General features: G+C 41.2%; 1 protein-coding gene across 3 annotated transcripts in view; it reads right to left on the bottom strand.

Moving 5' to 3' along the window:
• KDM3B (lysine demethylase 3B) overlaps positions 1-15,828 on the bottom strand; it is a 69,604-nt gene extending 53,776 nt beyond the window's left edge. For 2 of the 3 annotated variants that reach the window (XM_086758603.1, XM_086758607.1), the window contains exon 1: positions 15,558-15,828. In XM_086758603.1, the coding sequence (XP_086614729.1) occupies positions 15,558-15,728 (171 nt within the window). In that variant the 5' untranslated portion in view covers positions 15,729-15,828. Of the gene's footprint in view, positions 1-1,964; positions 2,091-15,557 lie in introns of those variants that run through there. The other variant, XM_086758604.1, reaches the window with a different exon arrangement.
• Positions 15,829-18,007: the final 2,179 nt, after the last annotated feature.

Here is an 18,007-nt window from a genome sequence, read left to right as displayed (position 1 = left end):
AGGCTTCCTGGAGAGGTGGTCAATGCCCCGTGCCTGTCAGTGTTTAAGAGGCATCTGGACAATGCCCTTAAGAACAGGCTTTAACTTTTGGTCAGCCATGAAGTGGTCAGGCAGTCAGACTAGATGATTGTTGTAGGACACTTCCAGTTGAACTATGCTATTCCATCACCTACCTCAGAAAACAGACCTTATAGTTTTCCTTTCTAAACCCCAGACCCATGAACTGGATCAAAAGGAGAGAACAGACTTACAACATTATCACATTAAGATCACCTCTCTCCCCTCCAAAACAGAGAAGTCATGGCAAATTTCTTTTACATGCCTTACATTCAATATTCAGTTTTTTTCCATCTTTGTATAACCAACATAAGCAATGGAGTCTTGTCAAACTTTAACTTACAACCATTTAAAAAGGTGTTACTAATTCTAAGTCAATACCCAACAGAGCATTCTCCTACACACAGATATGCAGAGCAGCTGTTCCAGATCCATGCAACACCATGCACGATATTGTCAGTAGTTTCCAACAGATCACACAATAAAAAGGATGAAAAGTCTCAATATAAGCAGTTATGTTCTCAGCTTCTGTTTCCAGACCCCGCAACAGAAATCACTTTGTGTACTGGGTGCGGAAGAAGCAGAAGCTGACTTGCACAGCACACCAAGTTTTTGTGCATGTAGCACTTTTTATTACTACAGAAAACTACAGCATATTCATGAACTGATGCCCAATACGCTTAGATTCCATGAGAAAAACACTAAGGGAATCCTGAAAGAGATGCCTAAAGCAAGGAAAGTAAGGACAGAAGAGACAGACTTGAGAGTGAAAAATATCAAAAGGAAATATGTTTAAAGTGGTAAACACTTTAAATTCTACCTTTGCTGAAAAACACAGAAACCTTAAGCAAAGTGGTTGCACTATAACTGAGAATTTTCTCATCTTAATTTGAAAATTGTGCAGTTCTGAGTCAAGAGGGAAACATCTGTATGCTAAAGCCCCGGCTACATCAGAATAAATTACCTCTCAAATGCATCAATGGTTCTACAATTCATAGGGTCACAACTGCCAAGAATATCTTCTGCTGACACTCCTAACTCTGCTAACAATCAGTGTAGACAAGCCATTGAAAAGAACAGCAATGCTGCTTTGTTAATACCAATGCTTTTGAACAGTAGTATTGATGACAGCAACTAGATATGCAATTAGTGCAGATATGTCTGTATCACACACACACACACAAAAATGATGCTGCTTAGACAAAAAATCCACCGGTAGGATTTCCCAAGTTCTCCTATGGGGAAAAATGCCTTGTCTAAGCAATATCTAATTGAAAACAATAAAAGATTTTAATGTGATTTTTGGTGATCTGGTTTGTTTGTTTGTTTTTAAAAAATCTAAAAAAACAGGGGTTTTTCCAACACAAAAACCAGATGATGCATACATACCTGCAATTCTTCCCCTCCCCTTTTTTTTGCCTGTCCCAATAAAAAGTGATACTAGAAAGCAGAGCTGTTGCTCTGCTTTATTTGATATACAAAGACAGCCTGAAGCATTATTTCCAGAAGACACATTCAGGTCTAGCTACTACCCTAACATTCAGGCCTTAATTCACTATAGATACACTAGTACACTAATACAACAGACCATAGTTCAAATGGAATTTCCTCTAAAGTTTTCTTACATCAGTTCCACTATAAAAGCAACAACAGGAAGACCGTAGTGAAGATAAGACAGATATATTGATCTCCTCCTATCACGTGACATACAAGTTCTAAACATGATTTATAAGAGAAAAAATACTGCAGCTTATTCCATTAGAATTTGCTCAAAGGTCTAATGCAGATGCCATCTATGAAAAACATAAAATCTTTACATTTTAGAGTTCTATGTATCATAAAAAGGAGAAGATGGCAAAAAAAAATCCAAGTTCAAAAATATCCCTTAAAATGGTCTTAAATTTTACCTAGTTTTGAAATGAAGGATGGTCCATCAGTTGCTAGAGAGTAGCCAGAGACCCAGGTTCAATTCCCTGCTTCATCAGAGGCTTCCTGCATGACCTTGGTCAAGCCATTTAGTCTCACTGGCTGATTTCCCCATCTGTAAATTGGAACAATAGTACTTATGCCCAGAAAGGAGGCACTGGTAGGAATCTGTTGCAGACTACCAAGTAAAACTGGGTAACAAGTTGGTCCATGAGCTCTTATTCATGATGTGGAAAGAACTACATTGTCAATATGTGGGAGAGGAAAGAAGGGAAGACAGATACTGAGATTTCAGCTTGAGAGATACATCTGAGATCTCATGCAGCCAGTACCACCATTAAATGAGAGTTGTTTTGTTTTGTTTTTTTTTAATCAAACTACAGTAGTTTTCTAACAGTTCTAATACAATCAAAGTATTATTTTGGAATCCACTACATGAAACAAAGATGATGAACACACTGATGTTTAGAAAAGTTTTAGCTTCCAATCCAGTAATCATGCTTCAAACTATTTCTTACAAGGAAAGGCAAAAAAATCCAATCTGAAATACATATACACATACACCGGGTGTTCTACTGCAGCTGATTCCCAAAGCCAGGAAAATTAAGGAACAAAACTAAGGAGACAAATCCTCCTCTGAAATAATTTGTATCAAGTCAGTCAAAAAGCAGATCTTGTCACATAACCAAGAAACCACAGTTATTAGACAGAACAATTATGCTTAAGGGCTGATTCTGTAGAAGACTATATATTTAGTGAAGACACTACATACATTACTAAAATTAGAAAATATACATAGTTTTTATATTTCCTTGGTGCTTTCCTATGCTTATAATGCATAACAATAATTAAACAATCAAAAATGCTTTTGACGGGATCTAAGGCAGAAATAGTACTAGAACAGCAGAAGCTAGAGAAATCATAACTCAACTAAAGTCATTACCTTATGGGGTAGCAAGCTGCTAATAAATAGCTGCAAATATTCATCGTAAGTGTTTCTGTTTAGCAATTGAAGATGAGCATTGGTATCATGTTAGTCAACACTCAACATGCACTGTAATCTACAACAGTACTTAACAATTTCTAATAAAGATTAACATGTTTATGAATCAATGTGTTCCAGGGAACAGTAACTTTTTGTTGCAAGAGCTTAACAAAATACCTACTTTCATGTACTTTAGACTTTAAAAGGAAAAAAACAAAACAAAACAAAACAACAAACTTTCTTTCAACAATCTCAACAGTTAAGGAGCCAGTTATAAAAAAGGACAAGGAATTAATCTGATTACTAGCCTCCGTGGAGTTCTGGCCGAAATAGAGAGGGCAGAATGAAAGTGAAAACAAAACTATAAAAATGACAGGTCTATCTCAAATGTGAACTGATAAAATTACCATTTTGTTGAATAATCAAACTTTTCTTATTTTTTTTTACTTCTGTAAAACATGTACTAACTACAGACAAGAGTATGAGTTAAACACATAAAAATCGTTAACCTAATGGATTTCAAACACTGAAAAGGAGTAATTCATGTGAATTTCAACAGATGTTGGTATTGGGTCCAACTTATTTAGTTTTGATGCATGGATGACCCAGAAACACATTATCAATTATAAAGCTGGCAGTCTATTTTAAAATTTCCAAAGGAAATTACAACAAGGATGACAGTACAGTCCTACCTCACTTTTTCTCGTAGGCTGATGGCATCACGAAATACGTTTTTAGCACTGCCAGTCAGAAATTAGTAGTCTATTTCTTTGTTGTAAGATGTTGGACATATAGTCAGAACAAAGCATTGCATCCTGAGATGTAATGCATCTGGAGTACTCTACAGATGCAAGAAATTCACTTTCTGTTTTAAATGAACAGCTTTTTTTTTCAAAATAATTTTATTTAATCTTCAGTTGCATACAACACAAATAACATTTTTGCCTTGCTTTACTATTGAAGCTTTCCCAGAAAAATACAAAAAAATCTTTGCTGATCCATTGCTACAAAGAAAAAGCAGTAACTTTCCCACATAGAAGTTACTTTAAAACATTCACGGGTAGATACAGATTAGATATGTAATGGCCCTGTCACTCTCTGCTTCAAGAAAGATTACAAGGTCTTCCAAGTAGAGAAATACAGGCCTCACATCTTGAATTTAGGCTTTGGAACTCTTTTGTATAACATTTCACACCAGGAAAATACAGCCTGTATGCCGAGCACAAAAATCAACTATTCCATGATAAAATGGAAGTACTTGACTGAGAATCTTCATAGGAATCTGTTCTAGTTCCAAAAATGAAAGTGTTTGAGAATGGTCATTGAACGTTGTAACTGACACCAGGATTGCAAAATTCAGCAGAAAGATCACACACTGGAAAGCCCTGCAAGCAACCTTGAAGACTGAATTCAAAATTATCTTGACCAACTTGTGAAACTGCCTCAGATTAGGGCACAATACAACCATGAAAATAAGCACAAGGTGCTAAACGAAGACAGAAACTATGAGTGATAGGACAAGTATTAGTTTTACAGAAGAAAAAACAGTGAGCAGATCATAATGGATCACGAGGTGGTATACATTCAGCTATCTCACGCTGTTTCAAAAAAGGATAGACACATACCTAAACAGGTCTATAGTGCACAATACACCTGAAGTGACTGTCTCTCTACTCAGTCTAAGTCCTCTGCTAAAATACTTATGACCAGTTTGGGTCAGAATAACAGAGCAGAAGAAAGCAAACAAGAACAAAGGTCTAGAAAATGTAAGCTTTGAAACAGTCAAATTATGCTGCTTTATTAAGAAAAAAAAGAAGACTGAAAGGGGAATTATTAACATGTTCTTCACGAAAGGCCTGCCAAAAAAGAGAACAAATAATCCTATTTGATCTGTCCCCTACAGAGATGAGACAATACTGGCATTAAGATACAACCAGAAACACCTGGGTCAGACAATTTTCTTGAATGACAGATTGCAAGAACAGAAGCAATGAAGAGACTATGCAGGGCCATTGTAAAGACCTCTACATAGCAGAGATGGAAAAAAGAGGCTACAGACACATGTCAGGATAGGCATTGGCAGAGTTAACGATGGTTTTATGCAACAGAATGGAACAACAACAAAGAGGGATGTGGTGGGACTTGTCATTATTATTCAAAGGTGATCACTTACATGAGTAAAAGTGACAGAACACAGTATGATATGGAGAATCAAATCAACATTGGACACCTTTCTGGAACACTCTCTATACAAGCATGTTGTTGGTACCAATACAGAAATAACCAGTTGTATAACCATTTCAAACAACTACTAAATCAAAATAGCTTCCTAGAATTTAAATCTCTCTTGGCTGGCATTACGATTTTACATTTGAGGTCTGAACAATATTCTGACACCACAGTAATATGTGGCAAATTCTACAGTAAAATTCAGATCTTAAAGTACCCAACCATAGCATATCTGAAAAATACGAGTTTGTTTACTCTGTTCATTTGAGACTACAAGGATGATAAAGTTTCCCTTCCTGGTTGTTTGGTTTGGTTTCCTCCTTAACAAAGGAGGAAAAAGAAACATTTCACGATTAATAAGTACTAGAATTACAGGGGGAATCAGGAGCAACTGCAAAACAAAAAAGCCATTGTTAAGTTCTGTAATTATCCTAAAACCCCAGACACTTCCAGGCAAGATCTGGTTCAATAAGCTCTTTGAAAGAAGAAAATAAACAACAACAACAAGAAGTCAAAAAAACCCACAAAACATATTTCAGTAAAAATAGTAGAGAAAGCCATTCCTGAAAATACTGGTCTTCCAGTACCTCTTTATGTGGCTCAAAAAGGTATGTATTCAGATGAGCTGGGTTAATCAGGTAGGAAAAAAAGAATGACAAAGCTCCAAAACAAACAGAATCTACCACAGTGCTCTGTCAGTATCCCATTTCTCTCAGTATTACAGCATTTCCAGTTTCAGCATCACTACTGACCCTAACACTGGCCACTCATACGGAGGAAAATGCCAAGTAATGTGAATATCACAGCTCAAAATCAGTGCTGGAAACTACACACAAATCCCAAAATGCAAGGGAAGAAATCTCCTCTTTGGAAAGGCCCTACCCCATTCTGTACCAGCTTCAGTTCAGAGTCATTTCAGAGCACAGTGCAACTGTCACACTCCTGTCATAACAAAAATGAGCAACACTCGGAGTCCTGTACAATCAGCCCTGTTCGTGCCTCTGTGACACACAGACAGTCCACAACCTTAACTATCACAGGTATGAATTGAGGCCTAACTAGATTGCTGTTACATCCATGCTACCTCATCCTTGTAACAAGACACTACTCAAAACTGATGTACAATTTGGATTAAAACACAAGGTGAGTGGGGTACAAGCAGATTTACACTGGTCTGGAATTTCAAAGACTCCACTTAATACAATCCAAATGCAAAAGGTAGATTCAGAGTGGCCTCGATACTTCTGCAACCTGCCCATGAGATTTAGCCACCATGCAAACCAGTCAAAGCAAAGCAGTTGTCCAAAATTCAAAATTTAAAAAGTCTTCGAGTAGCATGGTGCTTTATTCTCCTGATACACAGCAAGTAACAAACGTGCATTTATAATTCTGCATGTAAAGTATCTTTAAGATGTTACTTTCAAAACAGCACTTTGGGAAAATACTGGAGATTCTTCGTAGTCAGTTTACGCAGTTAATGTGTTTTAGAAATTTAGATGGGTAAAAACGCTGAGATGAAGATCAAATCACCCTCTAGCAGCTTGCTGTTACTGAAAGCGCCAGGACATTGCCTCACCACTGTCACTACACAGTGCCATTGTTTCCCCTTGAACAAGCAACCCAGCTGAGTTTGTATTGTGTACATTTAGGGAACATGTGGCCTAGAAACTAAGCACACACAAGGAATTATTTATTTCCCGCAATCTTCCTCCACGCTGTTTGCTTAAGCAAACAATGAAGCACTGTGCACAAGAGATAGGAAGGGCAATTACTTTTTTTTTTTCTGCTAGTAGCTAGCCGCTGTATTGACTTAATAATGCCAGACAAAACTCTTCTGCTGAAGTCTTGATCGGCAAGTATTTTCTTACACATTAAGATCAGGAACATAAAGTAGTGCACTATTGTCTCCCCACATGCTGCACTGCTTTTTTCCACTTTATCCAGTAAGACTCACGACAACTGTCAAGCAGCTGAACATTTCAAGACACTAGCTGATGCGGACAGTTTTGGTTTACGCCACACAAGAAAATGACCGTGCCATATATGTCTCTTGGATAACAAATGCCATCCAAGTAAAATCTGGGATCTAACAGTAACCTCACAGCCCTGAAATCAACTGAATCAAAAACTGCAATGCCGTGCGCATAAGACACAGGACCGCTTCATGCAAGCTGTCTCTCAAGCCAGTTATGTAACATCCCTCGCACTCTGAAATTAATCCAGTAATTGTGGTGTATTTTACACCAGGCAGAGCCAAATATGTTAATTACTATGATTTGCTTTTTAAGAGGAACTTTATTTCAGAAAATGTTTGCATTCCTACAGAAACTTCCTGCCCCCGGAGACCTCCTTGCTGCACAGCCAGAGACAGACTGCCTTTTGAAGCAGCACCAGCCCATTTTGCACATTAAGCACACATTCAGTACTCCCCAGGCCTACTAGTAAAAAACAACACCTTTTTTCCTTAATTCATACTAAAATTAACAGTTCTTAATTGTCTCTGCTATTAGTAACTTGAAATACTTGAGCTACTAGAAAGTGTATTTCATAGAATAAATTGGTTTTGGAAACATGTATTTTTGTCAAAAACGTTGGGTTTTGCTGCTATTTCTTCTAAAATGCATCTTTACTGGATGTCTGTCTGCATCCCAATCAAAGTATCATAAAAACTGACTTCCATGAAATAATGGCAAGACAATCTTTTTTGACTATTGCTTCTTTTTGCAGCTATTTAGACTGTATAGATTATGATATCTTCCATTTTCCAAAACAAATCACCAATCCAATCCAATCAGGCTGTTCCTAATGTCAAGTATTCCACAACTGAATTATCAGCAAGAAAAGTATGATGACTTCCAGTTCAGGACTCTGAACGAAAAGCACCACTTTAAATTGCATGTTTGATACCCAGACTTTTTAAACAATTTTAAATTAGTACCTGTATAATTGGCAAGTGGCAAATATAACATCTGTATTTAAAAATAAGAAAGAACGAACCTGATAACTATCAATCCATATAAGACTAATATATAAGAGGGAGGTGATTCTGCCCCTCTACTCCACTCTGGTGAGACCCCACCTGCAGCGCTGTGTCCAGCTCTGGAGCCCCCAACATCAGCAGGACGTGGAGCTGTTGGAGAGGGTCCAGAGGAGGCCATGGAGATGCTGAGAGGGCTGGAGCAGCTCTGCTGTGAGGCCAGGCTGAGAGAGTTGGGGCTGTTCAGCCTGGAGAAGAGGAGGCTCCGGGGAGACCTGAGAGTGGCTCCCAGTGCCCAAAGGGGGCTGCAGGAAAGGTGGGGAGAGACTCTTCAGCAGGGCCTGGTGTGACAGGACGAGGGGTAACGGTTTCAAAATAGAGGGAGGTAGATTTAGATTGGATATTAGGAAATTTTTTTTTTTTTTTTTTTTTACAATGAGGCGGGTGGAGCACTGGCCCAGGTTGCCCAGAGAGGCGGTGGATGCCCCATCCCTGGAAACATTCCAGGCCAGGTCAGACAGGGCTCTGAGCAACCTGATCTGGTTGGGGATGTCCCTGCTCCTGGCAGGGGGGTTGGACTGGGTGGGCTTTAACGGTCCCTTCCCACCTAGACCATTCTGTGATTCTATGACAATACTGGTGGTTTGCCAAATATCAGAAAAAGTTTCAGGTGAGGGCTGGAAAAAAAAAAGAACGGCAATAAATGGAAGGAGTTAAAAGTGAAAAAGTTTTAACTACATAGCTTCCACACGATATCAAGAACTTTCTCTTACAGTATGTAACCTGAACTTGAGTATCCAAAACACTAAATGGCACTGCACTCAAAATGATGACGACCGGGATTTAGAAAAGTCTAAGGGGAATGTAAAAGCAGGATGAAAATTGTTAGTTTTGAAATGGTAGGTATTGGAGCAATATAACTATTATTGCAACATAATTAATATCACTGATAAAGCTGGCATAAAAAGCATCACATTTCTTTAGACACATTCCTGGCCTCAAGTCTAACAGTAACCTTATGCAGATCAGACAAGAAATTGAAGAGCTTTTGGAAGTTCTTGCAATCACAGCTTCTGAAAATTTGCTATTCCAACTGCTAATCCTGGTTGACCTCACTCTTTTTCCTTTGTTAACTTTGGCATCTTCCTTGTAAAAACATTAGTGACAAAGCATATCTCATTTTTGTTGAGTTTTATAGATTAAATTGGATAAAGTAAAAAAAATCTATTTTAGGTTATTAGATTAGATAGACCACATGACTATAGTTAAAAGAAATCCAATCTCAAAGAAAAGCTTTAACCTGGAGCTTACTGCCACATTCAACAATCTGAAAATCAGAAACCAAAGCTATTCTTCTCAGGTAGAAAATTATGCTATTCTTCAGAAGAATATCTAAGAAACTGTCAGCCTCTCTCCAGAACCACCCACTCAAATGTCATTTTGCATATTAAGCAACTCTAACAAATTAAACTCATCTCTGAATACAGTTATTAATGTCAAAATGAACAAGGTGGACATCAATAAAACCATGGAGGAAATTCAGAAAGATGGTAAAAGGCTGGCTAAGCATGCAAAAACTGCAAAGAAAACTTGACTTAACAAGAAAACCATCCCATCTTTCTTTGTGTTCTGCAAACAGAGCATCACCGTGTAGTGCAGGTGAGATACCAAAAAGGGACTCCCAACAGCAAGTACTGGCAGCAAGACAGTGACTACCAAGCAGTCACTTCAGCAGAACATGATCAGTTAATCAATGATAACAAGACAGAAGTAGCAGTAAGATTTTCTCCAACTACAGATAAGCTTGCAATAAGAATAGTTTCAAAACAAAACATACTTAGAAACCACATAAGAAAATAAATCTGCCACGGATTGAAAAGTTGGATACCTTGATCAGATAAAGCACCTTATCAAAAAGAAGTAGCACAAATTATTAGATGCACATGCCAACGGCTTCACAGGCAAAGCACGAAGCATTGCACTAGTAACTGGCGTTACAAGCACAATGACCTCAGGACAATAACTGTGTGGAGGTAAAACTGAGTTTTGTTTTGGTTCTGTAATCAGCAGCAAAACTGGAAGCATTAAGACTACTTAGACAGCACTAACAATATCGAGAGAAGTTACCGTATGAGCAAAGGTACAGCAAAAGCTGGATCTGAATACTCCTATTAATTTAAAATGGAACAACATGACCATTTTTCATATAACTTATATCAGTATAAATAAAACTTGTAGATGCAATTACCACTAAATATAAAGAAGGTGGGTAAGAGATTCCTTGAACGTACATTTTAAGCAGTACGCCTATTTGAGCAGCAATTTTCCAAAGTTAAATAACCATAGTTCACTAAGTCTGAACTAGGGTATCTGAGATCTTTGATTCTGCTGCAACAAACACCGTGCAGGAGGAGGAAGAGACTGACCCTCCAAAGTCAATCCAATATTTACAAGTCAGTTACCTCTACAGAGCATCCACTATCAGACAAGCAAAAACTTACTTTATAGCCCTTCACTGATGCAAATATACAGCGGTCATGCTGTGTGTGATTTACCAGCCACACATCATTTCAGAAAACTCCCACCTGGCAGCCTATCGGTGGAAGGCTTAACAATTTTAATTCTTTCCACAGCTACGTAGGGACATCCACATCTGACCAGTGCAAAACAGAACAGGGCAGCGAGGGGGAGGGGGGCTAGGTGGACCGCTGACCTTGTCCAGTACAGCTGTTCTTTCATTGACACAAACGTAAAATACTCAGACTGCTCTATTAAAGGTTGCATTTCTCTGCCTTAGAAGCTTACCTTCTCAATCTAGAGCTTCCATATTTCTACCTAGAATTCCCCAAACATTTATTTTGTCCAATATGTTTAAAATGTATTGCAATTACTGCACACGTGCAGATCAGCATAGCACGTGTTCAACAGTGTGACACTTCCTAAAATATCAGCAACTCTGCATAAACGCCATGTAGGCACAGTGAACATTCAAAGCGGGCACTTCCGTAATCCCCAGGAATAGGGCAGTTTAACTGAAACTCCTGCACATGTGCAGTAATTGTCCAGGTGTCAAGAAATCATAACAAGTATCCTCAAATAAGGAAAAGGGGAGGAAAAAAAAAAAAAAAGACAGGAACTTGGAGTGTCTTGGTTAAGAAAAGCATGGAAGACAGTAGTGCGAGAAGGCACCCAGTGGACATGGAATCAGTGCTGCACAAGGACAACTCTGCAAAGAGCTTAGCCAAATGCAGAGAGAGGCTAATAAGCCTCTCTTGTACACTACCACACAAATTTTTGTTACCGTTACTTCTCCATAACCCGCATTTTGGAGGAAAAGCCCTTCGCCTGCCTGCCCTGATAATACCACTGCTGAGATCAGTCCCACCAGTTCCTGCCACAGCCACCATCTGCCCTGCCCCTTACTACTCAGTGAGCAAGACACAGGGACAACAGAGATGGCACAAGACTGGGAAGACACACTAGCTTGAGTCTCTACCTCATTGCTTGTCTGTAACTTGATTACCACTTCAGATCTGCCAAGATCCTTTTGAGAATTCTGCAAGTCACACTGAGTTTCCTCTACTGCAGTCACTCTGCCAAAGAAGCCAAGACTTCTTTTTTTTTTTTAATAAATAACCTAAACTTATACTTACATAAGTTACAAATGCAGAGGCATTCCATCCCCCGCATGTCAACCCTCCTCCTTGCATTTCAGTAGTACAAATGGTTATAGAATCCCTCATGACCCTACTGAGCCCTGAGAAAAGTAACCAGTGGAGCCACAGAAGACATTCCTCACCATATGAATAGAAATTTTGCCATGTGGATGCCTATCTTTCACACATGGGAAGACAGAAAGGTTACCAGAAAACAAAACAAAACAAACAAACAGTGGCATAAAAAGCATTCATAGTACTTTGTACTTAGGCCACCAATAAATATCACAGAGTAAGTGGAGAAAATGTACATCCATCACATTTGCAGACAGCTGTCTTTAGAAGGACTGTATTTTACTTGCAAAGCAAGTAAAAATTTATTTGAAAAAAAATGTTCAACATCCTATTTGTTCTTAAACATCTCTTTTACAAGAAAAAGCATTAAAGACATGCCTGCTGGTCTTACCAACATCCATACAGGCCAGTACTCTGCCTTCAACAGCAGCAACAGGAGGTATTACTTAGGAAGAAAGACAAAGCCTAGACCACTTTCTGTGGTCCGTTCCCCTCATACACTCTTTCAATACGCAAATACATGCAAGTGTCTTGCTGACAGGAAGAATGATCCAGGAGTATGACCACCTCTGCAGGACAGAAGGAAAAGAAGACGAGTACAGTGGCACAGAAAGCAATCTGGATATCCTGGACTCATACAACCCCAGCTGCTTGTGAACCCTCCCACCACTTCCACAGAGTCTCAGTTCCAGCTCCTTGTCTGAAAACTCCTCTTTCCACATGTATGGCAGTTTGAAAGTCTCTATAAACTCCCCATTCAGTCCAAATCAGAGCGAACTGAAATTCTGCAGCAGACATGTATGCACAGCTGGAAACAGCCTGCACACACCCTATCCCAGACAGTATATGCACATTTTTCCCACATTCTTCTTAACTGTCAAGACTACTTTCAAGTATCATCCAAAACCTGAGAGCACATAAACCTAAATCCAGTCTTGTAGGAGTCCAGCCTCCCTCATCTACGACATAGTCTCCAGACAGGAAGATATTATTTTCCAATGTGACCTAGTTAGAAAAACTAGTTGAAATACCTTGATATTTATGGTTAACTCGAACAGTTCTGATACTTGCAAGGCAAATTAAGCTTATTCCATAATTCAGGTAATTTCTAAGTATCAGCTTTAATCAAGGAAATCTCTTAAGATTACTATATGTTTTCTTTAAGCTGTATAACCTACATATCACGTCCAAGTGAAAACGTCTTCAGAGTACATTCAATTATATGTGCAGGTTACTGTAGGAAATAGATAAAAACTCAAGATATTAAAAAAAAAACAACTTGTGTGAGATGTAACTTTCTAATCATAAAGGGGGAAAAAAAAAACCAAACCAAATCAAACCCTTTCTCTACCATCTACCATAACAAGCATGTGTGGATTACTCCAAAACAGTCCTACTCAAAACACCTTCTGTCCTAGGCCTCCTAACTTCTACAGTATTTAGATAGTTTGGCTATGCATTAAAATAGTCATCTCACACACTTTTGTTTTCCACAGAAGCAAAAGCAGTACTGTCCTGCATAAGACATGTTGAGCTATTTCTCCATTAACATGTAACATGTCCTTTCATAATATTAGGACAATACTGAGCTAAAGCTTGACAGGTCTTCTATGGTTCCATTGCAACACTAATTGTCCCACACTACAGAACTCTGAAAAAATCTGCTGTGAATATTTTATACATTTCACATTTAAGAGTTGTTGTACAGATTTGGAGAATATACTGTTCGGAGACAGCTGCATCACTGGAACTGTGCTAAGTGAAAGGTTATTGATAAAAGGAACTGGGGTGAGAACTGCACTGCTGGATGAAGGTAATGAACTCACACACCAAAAAAAAAATCCCATTCTTCCCACGCTATCAAGCACAGAAGCTGATTTTTACTTTATTAGGGTAGTCTAACAGGTGTCACATGGTTGGACAACAATGACTAACCAGGAAACAAGTACTACCTTTTATTGGACAAAGATTCATCGAAGGGGAAGGAAAAAAAAAAAAAAGAAAGAATAATAAAAAAAAATACTCTGCTAGTCTTTCCACCAAAACAGAAATAAGATAAGGCGCGCACCAAGAATTCATGACATCATACTCAAGCTTGGGATGAATGATTCCATAATGCAAGAGTACTGATGACAGACATGTCAAACGCAGTCTGCTACAAGAGCAGCTCTCCAGACCAGGTCTTAGCAAGCCCCAATACACTGTCATGTTTCAGATACAGGTCTCATACACTCGTCCCATTTTCCTTTTGAAGATCCCCTTTCTGCATTTTTTTCCTCCTCTCCTACTTAAACAAATAAGGGAGCAGCTAGAGTGCATCACCACAGTTCTCAACTGCAGACACAGGGTGCCAGGTCACCTGGATTTACAAAGCTAAAACTTGCATACTACTTCTAGAATCACTGAATGGTCTGGGTTGGAAGGGACCTTGAAGATCATCTAGTTCCAAACTCCTGCCTTGAGCACGGATATCTCCCACTACAATAAGTCGCTCAAAGCCCCATCTAACCTGGCCTTGAATACTTCCAGGGAAGTGGCATCCACAGCTGCTCTGGGCAACCTGTGCCAGCACCTCACCACTGATACTTCCTACTGGTAGCCCTACCTGCAGTTCTAAAACAAGGCCAAAGAAAGCAGCATCATTGTCAGAAGTCAAGGAAACTTCCCGAAGTTGGAACTCTCCAAAGAAGCTCAAAAAACTTACCGTAACAATAAAAAATTAAAAGAAAATTTAAAAAAAAAAAAAAAAAAAGAGAACAAAACTTCACACAGAATCTCATTCCCCTTAACACGGGTCCCTTTAACAGCCAGTTCTCAGCAGCATGCCATCAGTTCTCCAAAGCATGCCATCACTTACAGCAAGTACTTGCAGGACTGACACACGGAAAGAGAAACAGCACAGATTTCTTTTAAGAGCTCTTCTTAAGATCTCCACCCAAGCGTCTCGCTGAGCTATACTAGAAATAAACCAAACAAATGCTAAAGAGTGTTTAAACACATTATGCAAAGTACAAATTCCTACAGCTTAAAACAAAACCTCAGACAAAATGAAATCGATAATCATCTTCAAACAAGGGGCATCACATAGGCTGACCAAGACCACTTAATATCTTCCCGGGGAAATAAAAAAAAAAAACAAACAACAACAACAACAAAAACCCCAAACAACAAACCAAGATGTAGAAGTTACACACAGACGTATCAGCTTCAGAAAGCAGAAACGTCTCAGGCGCATTTGTTTCTCACGTAGGTTACCTCCAGCCACCGCAGCTGAGGCCGCTGGACCCTCTCCGCCCCGCGGACACCCGTGCCCCGGCAGCTCGCGGGGCCACTCCGCCGCCGCCGCCGCAGGCCGGGCCCGCCGCTCCTCGGCCCGCAGCGCGTCTCCGCAGGCCCGGCGGGGAGCGGCGGGCAGCGCGCTCCAGGGAAGGCGCGGGCCGCCAGCACGGCGCTGCCGCGACCCGCGCGGGGAAGGCGGCACCCCGCGGCCCCAGCGCCGCCGCCTCGCCCGCACCGCAGCTCGGCCCGGCAGCGGCCCGCCCCGGTGGCCGGAGGCCGCGGCCCACGCGGGCGGCCCGACCCGCTGCGCCCCCGCCCGCGGCTCCCGGTCGCCCCAGCCCGCCACCCCGCCGCCTCGCCGCCGGGGCCTCACCGCCAGGTCCTGGGGCACGGCTCCACTCATGGCCCGCACGGTGCCGCTCCGCCAGGCCCGGGAGGGCAGCGCAGGCCCCGGCTCCGGCCCTACCGCCTCGCCCTCGCCCGGCCCCGCCGCCAGCAGCAGCAGGAGCCGCTTCCCCACGGGGGAGGCCGCCGCGTCCGCCATCCCCGAAGGGCAGGAGCCGCCTCCTCCGCCGTCGGCCCGAGCCCACCGGTCTCCGCCGACGCCCCGAAACACCGAGCAAGCGACTGCCCCGCGCTGGGCCTCCGAGCGCCGCCCGCCCCGATCCCGGCATGCACCTCGCTCGCACGGCTTCCCCCCCGCTTCCTCTGCCCCACAATGCCCCGCCCGTCTCCCCTCGCACTGTCGGCGCGGTGGCGGGCGGAGGGGCGAGTGGTGGCGTCGCCCCCGGGGCTCGGCGGCGAAGGGCCTGGGAGGGCCGCAGCCCAGGGACAAGGGCCGGCGGCCTAGAGCCCACAGCGGCCGCGGAGAGGAACCGGAGCGGGCGCGCAGCTGAGGCGCCGGCGGGAGTGACAGGCCACCGGCGGGGCAGGGCGGCCGGGCAGCGGGGAGGAGCCGTAGCCGTAGGCCCCTTCCCACGGCAGGGCCTCTCACCAACGCCGAGTTCCGAATCTGAACTTATCGCAGAAATTACGGAGTTTTTTCCTCAAGTTCGAGGTAACCACACACAAAACCCAGTACAGTAACAGCTTGAGATGTGGAATTTGAGGTGCGGTTTTCAACGTTTCGGATTGGCATGGGTAAATGCTGTTTGCCCTAGAATAACCGCAGTGCACCGCAGGTCTAGGTGCTTTTTTTTTATAGTGAGGCAGACTTTGAAAAAGCATTTATTTCGGGGATAATGAAGATACAATATGTTAATGGGATGCAGGTCTCATGATTAGTGGATACATTTGAATAGTTCTCATATAGAATAGTGCAAAGCCCTAAACCTGCCCCTTTTCAGTGTGCTGGAACAACCACAAAATACCTCAGAATCCTACACCACTGCAGAAAAGACATACAACTTTACGTCTCCTTGTGCAGCAAAGACACAGTAGCACTGACAGAAACTGGAATGAGGAGCAGACGCTATACTCCATACCAGAACAAGGATATGCTTGTGGAAATAAGTTGTTTTCTTGTGCACATACTGTTTCCTCACTCTAGGAGAGTCATATTTGACACTGACTTAGCAGCAAAGGCAAGTTGCTTGTTTTCACTTTCATTTATGCAAAATGATTGTGCCAGGTTGTTTTAAGTAGATGAGAACATTTAATCTTTGTTACTTTCTGGTTAGAGGGTGCAATTTACTGGGAAATGGGTAAGTGAATGCCCAATACCAATTTGTGCAATGTGCCTGTCCTGAGAACTGTATTTCATCATTTCATCCCATTATCTGTACTCTTTATGGTGTGTCTTTAGTCCTGATGTGGCACACAGATATAATATTGAACAGATTCTAAGACAGATTATTACATCAAGAGAAGGTTCAAAGACTTTTTTTTTGGAAGCGGGGTCTGCCTTTGGTATTTTGAACAACTACACTGAACTTAAGAATAAACATGAGTGGCATCAAAACTCTGCTTTATCCTCTGCTGTACAGCATCAGTGACTTTTGATTTACTACATGCCACTAGCTTTACTAATCACTCTAACTTTTTAAAAAATTTTTTTTTTTTTTTTTTTTTTTTTTAAGTACAGGAGCAAATACCTACATGAAACATTACAGAAGGGTAACACAGCCATTATGTCTTGCATCTAAGCAATTGCTGTGGTAAATCCAAAATTGGTACTACATTCCTTGAAGGCCAGGCTTTGCCCTCATGTCTTAGGTTTCTTCACTGAAACAGTAAGATCATCAGCTACATATTAGAAATAGTACCACCATGTGAAAGATTCCAAGTATTCCCCTTCCGATTCCACCAGCTCCAAGACTGAAATTGCCGTGACAAAGCAGGCCAGAATTTCCTCTAACCCATTCTCCTGAGCACGGTGCTGGATGTTCCAAAGGCGCACAGCACCAGCTAGACAAATAATTATATAATCCACCAAGGATAGGAAGGAGTGTCCTAACTTTCACTGACGATTGACACAGGGAGCATGGGCCATAAAACATTCGTTAACTTCAATTTATGAAATACCTAACCACCTTTCTATGCTAATTCTGTTGCACCAACTTTCATTATATGTTAGAAAAATTAGTTTCATGGGCTGATTTTGTGTATGAATCTCAAATACTATTTTACTGTAAAAAGGTGAATGCAGCTACTGCTGTCTACACATGTATATTTAAACTACACACTTAAAAGGCTGCAAAACCAGTTACCACAATTTCAACTTGTGAGAAGTCACATAAGTAAACACCAGACTACATCCAAAGCTGTCCTTTAAGGATTGAAGATGGCTTCTTCTCTAGTGTGCCACTTTCACAGCCTTGATTG

The sequence above is a fragment of the Chlamydotis macqueenii genome, chromosome 14 (assembly GCF_036417535.1).
Source record: "Chlamydotis macqueenii isolate bChlMac1 chromosome 14, bChlMac1.mat, whole genome shotgun sequence".
Taxonomy (NCBI): Eukaryota; Metazoa; Chordata; class Aves; order Otidiformes; family Otididae; genus Chlamydotis; species Chlamydotis macqueenii.
This window is presented reverse-complemented; position numbering and strand designations above follow the sequence as displayed.